The sequence below is a fragment of the Mustela erminea genome, chromosome 1 (assembly GCF_009829155.1).
Source record: "Mustela erminea isolate mMusErm1 chromosome 1, mMusErm1.Pri, whole genome shotgun sequence".
Lineage (NCBI taxonomy): Eukaryota > Metazoa > Chordata > Mammalia > Carnivora > Mustelidae > Mustela > Mustela erminea.
In genome coordinates this window covers 87,286,315-87,299,071 of record NC_045614.1, presented here as the reverse complement: position 1 = coordinate 87,299,071, position 12,757 = coordinate 87,286,315, and the positions used below count along the sequence as shown (strand labels likewise).

General features: G+C 42.9%; 2 protein-coding genes across 4 annotated transcripts in view; one reads left to right on the top strand and one right to left on the bottom strand.

The window, feature by feature from the left end:
* Positions 1-91: 91 nt before the first annotated feature.
* DPH3 (diphthamide biosynthesis 3) lies at positions 92-6,058 on the bottom strand. 2 transcript variants are annotated; one of them, XM_032332405.1, is made up of 3 exons: positions 5,753-6,058; positions 4,933-5,007; positions 92-1,493 (listed from the first exon to the last, which is right to left on the bottom strand). In XM_032332405.1, exons 1-3 carry the CDS (start codon positions 5,858-5,860, stop codon positions 1,428-1,430), a joined length of 249 nt encoding a protein of 82 aa, XP_032188296.1. In that variant the 5' UTR covers positions 5,861-6,058; the 3' UTR covers positions 92-1,427. The 2 variants fall into 2 exon arrangements, with proteins under 2 accessions (XP_032188296.1, XP_032188306.1); XM_032332415.1 differs by lacking the exon at positions 4,933-5,007.
* A 134-nt stretch (positions 6,059-6,192) lies between these two features.
* OXNAD1 (oxidoreductase NAD binding domain containing 1) overlaps positions 6,193-12,757 on the top strand; it is a 36,494-nt gene continuing 29,929 nt past the window's right edge. For both annotated transcript variants that reach the window (XM_032332393.1, XM_032332357.1), the window contains exon 1: positions 6,193-6,538. The gene's annotated coding sequence lies outside the window, so the exon portion shown is untranslated. The remainder of the gene's footprint in view (positions 6,539-12,757) is intronic.

Below are 12,757 nucleotides of genomic sequence, written 5' to 3'. Positions count from 1 at the left end.
AATTTTTGGTGAATTATTAGGTCTTAGACTAATGCAGCCCATTTATCAACCAGTAGTAGAACGGTCAGAATGGTCACATTCTGGCAAGCTGTTTTTTTTTTTAATTGCATGAGCTGTTCCCAAAACAACCTGCCAGGCATCAGTGAGGTTGTTTTGTTTGTTTGTTTTTTGTTTTTTTAAATTTTAGAAACACACTGCAAAGTTGTGTATATGAAAGACATCTTTGGATTTTCATGTGATTCTAATTTCTTGCTATTATCCACAGCAAAGGAGGACTGATAGCCTACCTTTATAAATTTGTTTTTTTCCAGGGCAACATTTCTCTGTAAGCATGGATGTCTGGTTCAGTTACAGCCTATAAACACTGGTTAGATGTGTCCCTAGGGACACATTTATTTAGAACAGGCATCTCATATTCAGGTTCATCCTCAGCAAGAGCTGTTGTAGCAGCTCTACGTTTCAGGGCTAGTGACCTGATGCTGAGGTGACGCTGAAAGCACTGCGGCCAGCCACGAAACCTTGACAGGGGGCCCTCTCTCGCGCCATGTTATTAGCCTTAGCTAAACACAGTACGACAGACAAGACCCAGATCACACAAATATGGTCTGCTCGGATCTGGCAAAGCCACTGAAGCATTCAATTTACTAAGTTGGCAAATTTTTCTTTTTGTTCTGCTTCCAACTTCAGTTCCTTTGGCTGCTTTTCTTTTTATCTTGTCCCAATTTTCAAGGCACATGTAGAATAAGGATAAGGAAACTTCCAATTCCTTGACCATTTCACTTTTTGACCTTACTTTCTATCTTCAGGCTCTGGAAAAATTATGAGCTTGGTACTGACCAGAACTGAATGCAGGAAGTACAATGGAAATTGTTTGCTACGCAAAACAGGAACTGAGTTCTTACGAATGCAAGACTGAGCAGACTGGCTTGGTGTGGGACCTGAAAACACAGTGGGACAAAGCAACAAATTTGCTTAAGTTTAGAATGGCAAAAGAATGTCCAATTTCAAAGAAAGCGCTAATACTAATAATCTTAATAGCTAAGCCAAAAATATAATCCCCCCTTTTATTAAGGAATCCTAATGACTTTGAGGTAGATGATGCTGTTATCGGATAAGGAAGAAATCAGGTGTAAGACACAAAAATGATACTGAGAGAAAGAAAGCGCTGATTTGAAAAGATCTTCCTTTAAACTCACAAGGAAAATGGAGAACATTTCCAATTCAAAGTTCTAAGCACAAAATCCAGGAATGTCACTTGCTTCTTTAATTGGAGATGAACTCAGCAGCCAATGGTAAAGAGCCACACGCTAATGGCACAGCCAACTATGGAAGGGTTGTTCCCGTGAAGGAAGCCGGTGACTTTGCATTTGATTTTTCCAGCTTGGCTCATTCCCAAATGTTCAGGATGTAGATTTCTAAAGTCCTCTTTAGCATTTAACTAATTCTTTGTGGGTGGAAGGGGGTGACACTGTTTCTCCACGCATAAACTGATCCTAAGACAGAGTAAGAAATTCTATTAATCACAAATGCATCAATATTTGACTAGTTTTGTTGCAGAATCAATCTAGCTATTAAGGTTTAAAAAAATTTTTTTTTTTGTTTCAAGGTTTATTTAGTTTTCAGTCATCTCTACAACTAATATAGGGCTAGAACTCACAAGCCCGAGAGCAAGAGTTGCATGCTCTTCCAACTGAGCCAGCCATGGGCCCGGCAGGTCTGTTCATTTTTCACTGCTACACCACTTCGTCCTTATTCAAAGAATCCACGTCAGCACCAGAATTATAATCTTAAAAGTGCTTTTCAGTTTTTAGCCCTGAATTCACACTTAAAACACCTTATCTTATTTGTAAAGATATATCACATCTTAAGTTTCTGTATTAATTACTACACTAAAACTTCTCCACTTCACTATTCAGTCATTTGAAGACCTATCCTCTTCAAGGTAATCACTTCTTCCAACTAAAAGGGGTAGCTCTTTGTTTCCTGACCAGGGACCTGCAGGGTCATCTACGTTGTAAATGAAATTCAGTCTCTGATTATGTATCCTGCTTCTGTCCACTACCACAAGACACCTGTGCTTTCCAGTTTACCCCTCATTTCATGTAGACTGATCCCCAGCAGGGTCAGTCCACATTGTGTCCATGTTTTCACTCCTGCCCAGCACCTGGGGCCTCCTCTCCCACCCCAACTTCCTCTTTGGAATTTATGATTTGTCGATCAGCACATTGCTCCGTATTCTTAACCTCTTCCTTAAAACATTCCCACACCTTCTTGCTCTAACACAGTGGTTCTCAAGAGGTAGTGGGAGGAGTATGCTGATATTGTCTCCAGGGGACACGTGGCAATATCTGGAGACATTCTGGGGAACTGCTACTGGCGTCTAATGGTAGAGGCCAGGAAAGCTACTAAACACCCTACAATGCACTGGACAGCTCTGTACAGCAGAGAGTTATTCTGCCCCAAATGACCATAACGCTGAGTCTGAGAACAGGCCATCCCCTAAAGACACTGCTTCCCCTATAATTTCCCCAGTGAGAGTTCTCTGAGAGTGCTGGTACCACAGAGACAGGAGGAGGGCCTGGTTGCTCCTTTCAGCCATTGTTCTCCTTCCTTCCCTACAACCTACCAATTTTGACTCTTATGTCATGACATATATCATCACTGCTCCTCTCTATGTTTTCTGGACCTAGTTTAAAGTCCATGGTCAATTCTCACAATCCCCCTTCTGTCACTCCCTCCTACCTACTTGACAAAACCATCACCCTGGTTACATCTAACTTCCTCTGTCTATATTTACCGACACAGCTGAATATCTACCACCTTAAACCCTCTCCTGATCCTTTATCAACAGGCCCCATATCTCTACTCCCCTTTGCAGCGAACTCCTTGGAAAAAATGTCTATGCTTGCTACTTCAAATTCTTCTCTTCTTCTCTCCAGTAAGTTTTCCACCAATCAGGCTCCATCTCTATTACTTCATCAAAACTGCTCTTACCACCATACAAATGGCCTCTCGGTTAAAGCCGCTAAAGTCAATGGTTAATTTCCAGTTATCTATCAGTGGCATCTGATAAGGTAGTTCTCTTCCTCTACCTTTTCTCATCTGGCTTCCAGGATATGGTACTGCTGGTTTCCTCCTCCTTCTTTTTTGGCCAGCTTTGCTGATTCCCCACTTTCCTCCCTGATCTTTAAATATTGGGAGTGGCAGAGCTCAGTCCTTTCTTTTGTCCATCTCTACCTATATTCACAGCCCCGGTGATTTCTTCCAATCTCATGGCTATAAATGCTATTTATATACTGATAATTCCCAAACTTATAGCACTAGCTGATCTCTCTCTTTGAACAGCAGACCTGCATATCTAGTTGCTTTCTCACTTGCTCTCCAACTGGATCAAAAAAAGACCTCCTAAACTTAGTATGTCTAACCCTAGCCCCTGAGCCTACAGACACCTCCCCGTCAGCTGATGGTAAATGCATCCTTCCAGTTATGAAGGCCACAAATGTTGAAATCATTTTTGATTCCTCTCATATCCTATATTCAATCAGTAAAAATAATCCTTATCCTTTAAAGTGTATTCAGAATCCAACCACCTTTCGCCACCTCCAGCGCCACAGCTTGGTCCAAGCCATCCATCTCCAACTCTGGTTCATCTAAGGGCCTCTCCTAACTGTTACCCTTGCTATATCCTAACTCCTGTCCTTGCTTCCACATAGTCTACTCTGAACACAGCAGCCAAAGTCACTCTATTATAACTTAAGTTGGACTGTAGCACTCCCTTGCTTGAGAATCCTCCAACGGTTCCCCAAGTCATTCACAGCAAAAGTCAAAGTCTTTAAAGTGGCCCACAAATACCTTTATGATCTGCCCAACTCTGCTACTTTCCTCCTGGGCTACTCTCTCACGTTCATCTATTCTGCTCTGGTCACACTTGATGTTCCTCAATAAAATCAGACACGTTCCTGCCTTAGGGTCTGTCCACTCAAAGTTCCCTTTGCTGGACTGCTTTTTATCCCCCAGGGCTCACTTTTCAATCACCTCTTTCAATCTACGTTTGATAAGGCCTTTCTCAATAAGGCCTGCCCTGATCACCCTATTTAAAACTGCAACTTCTTCTCCTACCAGCACTCCTAATCTCCCTTACCCTGTAGTTTTTGTTCTAGAACACATTTTGATATAAGAATAGTTTGTCACATGAGACTAAGTGCCTGGTGCTACATCCCCTATACTCAGATTAGGGTTCAGCCTTAAGAATGTTAACCTCCGTTATATGCCAATCATATTAAAAAAAAAAAAAAAAAAGGAAAAATCAAAAAATCCTGTTAAAGCTTCTTACTTAAGACTCCATTCAAAATACTGGCCAAAAGCTGGGGTAGGAATGGGCTTATTCTTATTGAACATTTGTTTTCTACTGTCAATATCTTTGAGTGAAAAACAGTAAGTAAATTAAAGGCCAAAATGAAATTGTAAAGTTGCAGCTATGACATACCTCAAACAAGGTAATGTGGCGTTCTATACGTAGAAGCCAAGTAAGAAATACTATACAACTGTTCCCTCCAAAATAAGTCTAGGAGCTCTGACGATTTAAATTACTTATTAAATAAAGGAGGAATAGACTGCCAATTAAATATTATTTTTCTATTTAATGAGTAATCAACAATTTTCATTAACTACAGTGCAGTTTTTTTTTTTTTTTGCCTTCTCAAAAGCTAAAATGAGTTAATTAGAGTTTTTCAAGTTGTGATTTACAATACAGCTGTTTAGTAATAGTTTAAAAATTTTGTGGTTTTTTTGGGGGGGATAAAATTTGTTTTTTTAAAAAAAACATAACATTTACCTAACACACTGTCAAGAAATATTCTCCAGCACTTACAGATCGCTATAGGTCCTTGCCTCGCAACCTTCCCTGACACCTTTTAAAATTCAACTACTTACCTTGTCATAAATCACTTTTACAATAAGAGAGCAGCTAGGACAGGTTGCCACGTCTTCCCCATTCTCCAAATCTTCCTATAACAAAATAAAAAACCTTTTGGTATTGTCTTCCCTTTGCGATTTCCTCCTTCCAAACTCCTTCCAGCCCTAGGGGCAAGCTCCTTTGTGGCTCACCTCCCTAAAAGGCCGGTGAGGGACAAAAAGACCTGCCCAGAGAAATACCAACTCCATTCTTCCGGCCAAGCGGTACTTAAAAATACCCAGGAAGAGGTTCTCCTTGGTGGCTCAGTCGGTTAAGCAACCAACTCTTAATTTCAGCTCAGGTCACGATCTCGGGGTCCTGAGGTCGAGCCCCACCCCAGCTCCGTGCTGGGCCTGGAGCCCGCTTAAGGTTCCCTCTCCCCTACCTCTGCTCCTATGCCGTAACCCCACCCCCACCCCGCCTCTACTCCCTCTCTCAAAAAAAAGACCAGACCTGACCCAGGAAGGTTAGCCAAGGTTCGTCGCCTCAAAACCCTGAGATGACAACAACGTAACCCTGCCTCCAAATAACTATCCCAGCAAGTGGGACTCTAAATGGGTAAAGAGGGCAAGACTCATGCTCCCGCCATCTAACCTTTCCCACCCCCACTCTCCACCCCTCGGCCAGACTGAAGGCCAGGACAATGTGCCCATTGACAGATCAAAGCATCAACTTTACAGGGACTCAGAGACAGGATAAAGAGGGCGTGTGAGCCGCAAAGTGACGGAACGGCGGAAGGAACGAGGAAGCGCAAACGCGCCTGCTCGGACGAACCGCCGGGCGGGACTCTGGAGTTACCTTGGTAATGCAGAAGTTATCCCCACACGGGCAGGGGTAGAAATATGCCTCCGAATCTTCGTCATATTGGAAGTCCTCGATCTCTACTTCGTCGTGAAACACGGACATTGTCCAGGGGCCAGCAGAGGTCCGTAGCCCCCGCCAGTCGACACTGGCCGAGGAAGGTCTAACTCTGCCGGCGTTGGCCCCAGCCGGGTGTTGTCAGCCGGCGCCGGCTCAGGAGCGATCGCTTCCGGCGCATAGACAATGACGCAACTCCGGCCTCGGAGGCCAAATGGGTGACCGGGTGGCGGTCGCCATGGAGATGGCGGAGCTAGGAGGCGGAGACACTGGATGTGGCGGCTCGCGGCGTAGTACTCTGCGCTCCGCGCCGGCGGTCGGCAGTACCGATCAATAAAATGTGAGGATAGCTCGCGCTGCTGTGACGTCACGTCACCGGAAGTTCCCGAAGAGGGTGTCAGAGTTCGGCAGGTCGGCTAGTTTGGTTCCCGCCGCGCTAGCGGTGCAGAGGTCCCTTTTTGCGGTCGCTGTCCTCAAGGCCGTGGAGCTTAGAGAGGCCTTAAGCTGGGTCCGCGGAATCGGTGGCATCGACCTGGCCCTTGACGTCCTTGGGGAGTCACTCTTGCTGGGTCTCAGGCGGCGGCCGGAGCACCTCTCCCTCTCGGGCCTCCCTTCCTGCGTCCCCGGTGACGGACGAAAAGTTCTCTTGGAATTTTGATTCACCGAGTGACCTTGAGCTCAGGGCGACGCCTGCCTTGTAGTTTGTGGCTGCATTCGCCTACTCAGGTACACCCCCAGCTCTTCCTCACCCCGGGTTATCTTCAAATACCCTAACCTGTGTTGTCGAGAGGACCAAGGGAGTGAAGGCAGATTGCGTTCTAGTCCTGTGTTTGCCAAGCATATCATGATTATGACAGTGATTTGTAAAGTAGTAATAACATTCCCTTTTATTATGGGGAGTTTGCTATGTACCAGGTTATTGCGCTGGGTACGGTTCTTAACTTCAACCCCGGGAGTTTAGATGTTATTCCATATTATTAACCTCCAAACCGAGATACAGAGAGTTGGGTATCTTGAGAAAAACCACCCATTTAGGAAATGAAGGTCCTGTCTGTCCCCGAAGCCTGGAGACAAATTAGTTTATTTGAACCACGGTTTTTTCTTTGTAAAAGGAGTGTCACCAGCAGATACTACCATGAGGCCTCTATACATTGAACTGGAATGCAAATAAAAGGTGGTTTGTCTTGAAAGCAATGGTAGTGCCTGTTAATACAACCACATTCCGTGGGGAGATTGCTCCATCACCACACAGTTAATCAAATTTCGGTAGAGAAGGAATGCAGTGCAGTGAAAAAGATACTTTGAGAAATAGGTCTGGGATCAGACTCTGACTGTTGGAAGCTGGCTCTGGGAGCTAGATATTTACATTCTTTTGGGCCTTATTTTGTCTATTGACTAAAAAAAGTTTTGGATTAGAGATGATGTGCAAGATCACATACAGATCTAACATTCTACTTTTGCATGGAAATTATGAGATTTACTGGTTTATATATACCATGTTTCCTTTACATGGTATGTTTCATGTAATACCTACATGTATACACATTCCTCTTCTTATTTATGTACACATACTCAGGTTTGCATGAAGCTACCAGTTTTGTGCATACTGAGTTGAAACTGCACCTGGTTTGAGGCTTGAAAACCTGAAGGCAGAGGAGTCTGTGGGAGAAAATCAAGAAGTTACATTTAAGAAGTTTGTGGAAGGTTATCCCAAAGGCCTCACATTTTGGATAATTGGAGATCTACCTGGTAGTTAGGAAACACTTGTGAAACTTGTTGAGGCTTAACTGGGGTGATTCTGGTGTGACTGGGCAGAGGAGAAATCCCAGCAAAGCCCACCCGGCTCCGTGACTGCTCCCTGTATCTCTATAGGCACAGATACTTCCCAGGTAGTCCCTTGGAGTCAGGAGGACAAGGGAGAGTTTTCCAGGGTCTGTTCTGTAGTCCCAGTGATCATTTTGAGGTTGGGAATCATCTTTAGTTCTTCAGTGCCTCTCAGCATAAGTACATACAAATTAAAGATGAGCCATTTTCGAATGTACAGAAATGATTGCATTCATATTTGGTGCTTGGAAGTGTAAATTGATAGACCTCTTTGAAAGCAATTTGGACTTAGCAAAAACAATATGCTGGGGAATTTTAAAATTTGAGGTTAATAGCCTTAGAAGTTACAGGCGTTGTTGGGTAAAATTTTTTTTTATGATTTCCTTGTAACTTTCCAACTTTTTTTGGAGTATGTATTACCTAAAATGGGAAAAGAAAAACTAATGGACCACTTCTCAGTAATAACGGACTCTATGTGTGAGGCACTGCATCAAATGTTTTGTATGCTTGATGTCATTAAACAGCGTGAGGTGTAGGTATCATTAATCCCATCATCAACGTTGGGAAACCGGGGGCTGAAGAACTTAACGTAAGGAAGCAAAGCTGGTAAGTGGCAGTAAATTGTGGTGAGAACTCAGATCTGTCAGATGCTAGAACTTAGGCTCTTAATTACTTTGATGTCATCTGTGATACGATGGCATTGAAGCAGAACTAGATGAAACATACCAGCCCTGAAGCTCTGCAGACTGCTGAGATTGTCTGGCTAGAGCAGTGCTGGTGCTCTTAAAACCTAGATTTGGGAGTCTGCTTGGCTTTCCATACTGCTTTCATCCTGCTGTCTTTTGGCCATAGGCCTTGTCTGCCAGAGGGGATCCCCTGTATGGTGCCGCCCAGTTTGAGTTCATGTTATCCTGAAGAAAGTAAAACCTATAGCCAAACATGTAATGCAGTTTTTGTTTGTTTACTCCACCTAACATTTTTAAATAAAACATCACAATGACTACTAAACTACTTTGATTCCTAGAAGGGAGTGAAAATGTTTTGTAATGAGCCATTTTTGGACCGTGAGGGTAGGACCAAAGCAGATTTACTAGTTGCTATAGGATCATTTGCAATCACAAACTTATAATTCACAAAGAAGTCAAGTCTGTTGAAATGTACAATGAGGCTTTGAGTGTGGCTCTTCCTGGAGACAGCGTGGGCTTCTGTGTCAAGAACATATCTGTCAAAAATGTTTGGCATGGCAGTGGGGCTGGTGACAGCAAAAATGACCCACCGATGGAAGCAGCTGGCTTCATGGCTCAGGTGATTATGCTGAACTATTCAGACCAAATCTGTGCTAGATTGTCACATAGCTCACACTGATTGTAAGCTTGCTGAGCTGAAGGAGAAGATAGATTGTCGTTCCGGAGAAAAGCCGGAAGGTGGTCCCAAGTTCTTGAAATCTGGTGATGCTGCCGTCGTTGATATGGTTCCTGGCAAGCCTGTGTGTGTTGAAAGCTTCTCTGACTCATCCTCTGGGCTGTTCTACTGTTCATGACACGAGACAGACTGTTGCTGTGGGTGTCATCAAAGCAGTGGACAAGAAGACAGCTGCTACTGACAGGGTCACCAAGTCTGCCCAGAAAGCTCAGAAGGCTAAATGAATATGATCCCCCATTCCTGCCAGCCCAGTCTTACTCAGTGGTGGAAGAATGGCCTCAGAACTATTTGTATCTATTGCCCATTTACATTTAGTAGTAAATGGGTAATGATAGCAATGCATCCTAAAACCTCCAGAAGGAAAGAAGCGTGTTTTGCAGACCATTTGTGTTTTTTTGTGCATGTGGCAGTTTTAAGTTATTAGTTTTTAAAATCAGTACTTTTTAATGGAAACAACCAAAAATCTGTCACAGAATTTTGAGACCCATTAAAAGCTTAATGAGGAAAAAAAAAGTTCTTTTTCAATCATAAAATGTTGACACTGCTGCTGTGGAAAATGACCAAAATTCTCAGCATGTGATCGAACTTAGAACTAGTTCATAATTCTGAATAGAAACTGTGTTTTGTGAATGGGGTTGTGTATCAGGCTGAGGGGAGTTGTTATTGGTGGTATCCCACTGTCTGTAGGTGGAGTTCGGCAGGGAGCGGAGGGCAGGGGTTAATGGGATTGACCTGATTCTTAGTAACACTCTTGCTTGCCAGGCACTTGCCAGGGCATTTGTTCCTTTCAGCAATCCAGTGAAGTGGTATTGGCATTCCAATTTAAAAATTTTAAGAGGTGACTCGCTCAGGATGAAAAAGTAGGAAGGAATCAGATCTGAGCTTTGTTTCACCCATTTCAGGTCAAGCACTCCCTAACTTTGGTACTGCTAGGGTTCCCTTACCAAAAGCTAGATGCTGGGAGCCCCTTTGCTTCCTCAGTGACACTTAGCGTTCTAAATCAACAGGTGCCATGATAGTTCTGTGAATTTACTTTATTTCAGTGTATAAATGCTCTATGAGGCGTTCTTGGGTTTCTCTCTCTCTACCTTTCTTTTTTAAACTATTCTCACACCTTACCCAATCTGTTACCAAGTGCAGGGTTCTGATTCCAAAATACACTCCCTGTTCATCTACTTCTGCCATCTCATAGCTTTATCCTGCTTTCCTTTTGGATGGGAACCTGCTAAATGGAGACTCTCTCCCTCTGTGATCCATTCTTCACAGAGTAGCTTGAGTGCTCTTTTGATGTAAATGTAAATTAGGTTGTTCTGGCTTACTGGGACCCTTCATTTGCTTCCCATTGCCCTTAGAGTAAATATTCTGTCCGTGGTCTGATGCGATCTGGCACGTCTGTCTCCTGAACTTGACCTCTTGTCACTGTCACCTAGCTCCCCGCTCGCCAGTCATACTGGCTGTGATTCCTGTAGCATAGTAGGCTTATTTCTGTGATTGAGCCTCTTTGCCTGCTGGCTCTGTCCTTAACTGTCAGAATGGTTGCCTCTTACTCATCCTTCAGGTCTCAGCTCAGATGTCTCTTGAGAGTGCGCTTTCCTGATATTCCTCCACTCATTTCCTTTATCGTGCTCATTGTAATCTATATTTGTCTCATTAATTATCTGTTTACCATCATTGGCTGGACACACTGTACTTAAAGCTTCATGATGAGAAGGGCGTTGTGTCTGGTTCTTTAGTGTGTCTCCACACCCAAAATAGTGCCTGGCACCCCAGCAATTCTTAAATAAAATGAGTGTACTTATTGAACAGAAACCAGTATAGTTCATTTTAAATCTGAGTCTGTTGCCTGCAGTAATTTTTTTTTTATGGCTTAAGTAGATACGGTTTGTTTATTTATCCTAAGATAATTTCCCGTTTCAGTAATAGAGTTAAGTATGAATTTTTTGGTTGAGGTAAGGCCTGTGAGGATAGAAACATTGATGGAATATTCTTGTATCACTTTAGAAAATCCTTAATGTATGTTAACTTTCTAGAGCTAATCAAATACTTACATTGAATATATGAAACCATTGGATGTATTTCAAAAAATGGGTAGATTTTTGCCTTTTGTTTTGTTTTGAATACCTTAATGCTTTGGAGGCCCCGCTGAACACAATTTGATAAAAATACCTTTTTTTTTAACCGGTAGGTGGCACTCTTGGTCATGCTTACTGGCATTCAAAAAACCAGATTTTAGAGTTTTAAAGAGAACAGCTTTTAAAAATTAACATTTCATTTAAGAAAATCAGAGAAAGACAATTATCCTATGATGTCGCTGATATGAAAAATTTGAGAGGCAGGGTGAGAGGTCGTGGGGGGTAGGGAGGGAAAAAATAAAACAAGATGGGATCTGGAGGGAGGCAAACCATAAGAGACTCTTAATCTCATGAACAAATTGAGGGTCGTTGGGAGGGACAGGGTGGCTGGGTGATGGACATTGGGAAGGGTATGTGCTATGGTGAATGCTGTGAAATGTGTAATCCTGATGATTCACAGACCTGTAGCCCTGGGACAAATAAAACATTATATGTTAATTAAAAATTAACATTTCTTTTTTTTTTTTTTTAAGATTTTGTTTATTTATTTGAGAGAGGGAGAGCATGAGCATGAGCAGCGGGAGGAGCAGAGGGAGAGGGAGAAGCAGACTTCCTGCTGAGCAGGGAGCCCACTATAGGGCTCTATCCCAGGAACCTGGGATCATAACCTGAGCCAAAGGCAGATGCTTAACCAATTGAGCCACCCAGATGCCAAGACATCTTTATTTTTAAGTTCAGTTGAGCAGTAGACCCTTTAAACAGCATAATCACTAAAAAGTGTGTCTTATTTGAAGACAATTTTTTTTTAGCAATGGTTTCCTAAAACATTGAGCAAAACAGTGTTATCATGTTAACTCTGTATCAGTTCAGTTTTATCAGGGAACTTAGCCTTAAGTGACATGTAACTATATCATTCCAGCCATTGGTCTGGTCTTTTTTATTTGTTTGTTTAATAAGATTTTATCTATTTATTTGAGAGAGAGAGCAGGGAGCCTGACATGGGGCTCAATCTCAGGATCATGACCTGAGCAGAAGGCAGACACTTAATTGACTAAGCCACCCAGGGGCCCCTGCTCTGGGCTTTCATGGGGTGGGGGTGGGGCAGGTTATCATAAGGAGAAAGAGTCAAAGACAGGCCAAGGAAGCTGACAAAGGGAAGCATTAAGAGGAAACAATCAGAAGAGACAAGTGGAAACACGAGGAAGAATTGATGGGAAGGAGGTAGTGAAGAGTAGTAGGCTTGCTGTGAGGTGACGCTGGCTGATTGTAATGAGCCTGCCTTTTGCAGCCCAGAGTGCCTCTTCACGGTTTCCCAGAACATGGTTCTTACATGTCATCTCTGCTATTGCAGGAACTTTGTGAGAATTTGAGTATATGGAAACACCGCCCTTGTCCCAACTGTTGTCTATCCAAAGGTCTCACTATAGTACCAGGACCAAAGTGTTGCATGTCAGGCAGTCAGCCAGCCACATACTTAATGAGTCCTAAAATCTCATGGACTTCTAAAGTAAGTTTCGCCTTCCTTCTTTCAACAATGAATGTCCCATTTTTAGTTTAGTACATTCAAAGGATAGAAACTAAATTTAGTAGTCATACATGAGATGAAAGGGCTCATGCTTTTTCATTT

Bases quoted from the DNA above. Each gene is read 5' to 3' on its own strand.
- DPH3 (XM_032332405.1), bottom strand. From the start codon at position 5,860: ATGTCCGTGTTTCACGACGAAGTAGAGATCGAGGACTTCCAATATGAC. The intron at 5,008-5,752 runs GTAACTCCAGAG...ATTTTGTTATAG, and splicing joins ATAACTTCTGCATTACCAAG to GAAGATTTGGAGAATGGGGA. The intron at 1,494-4,932 runs GTAAGTAGTTGA...ACTCTGTCTTAG, and splicing joins TAAAAGTGATTTATGACAAG to GATCAGTTTATGCGTGGAGA.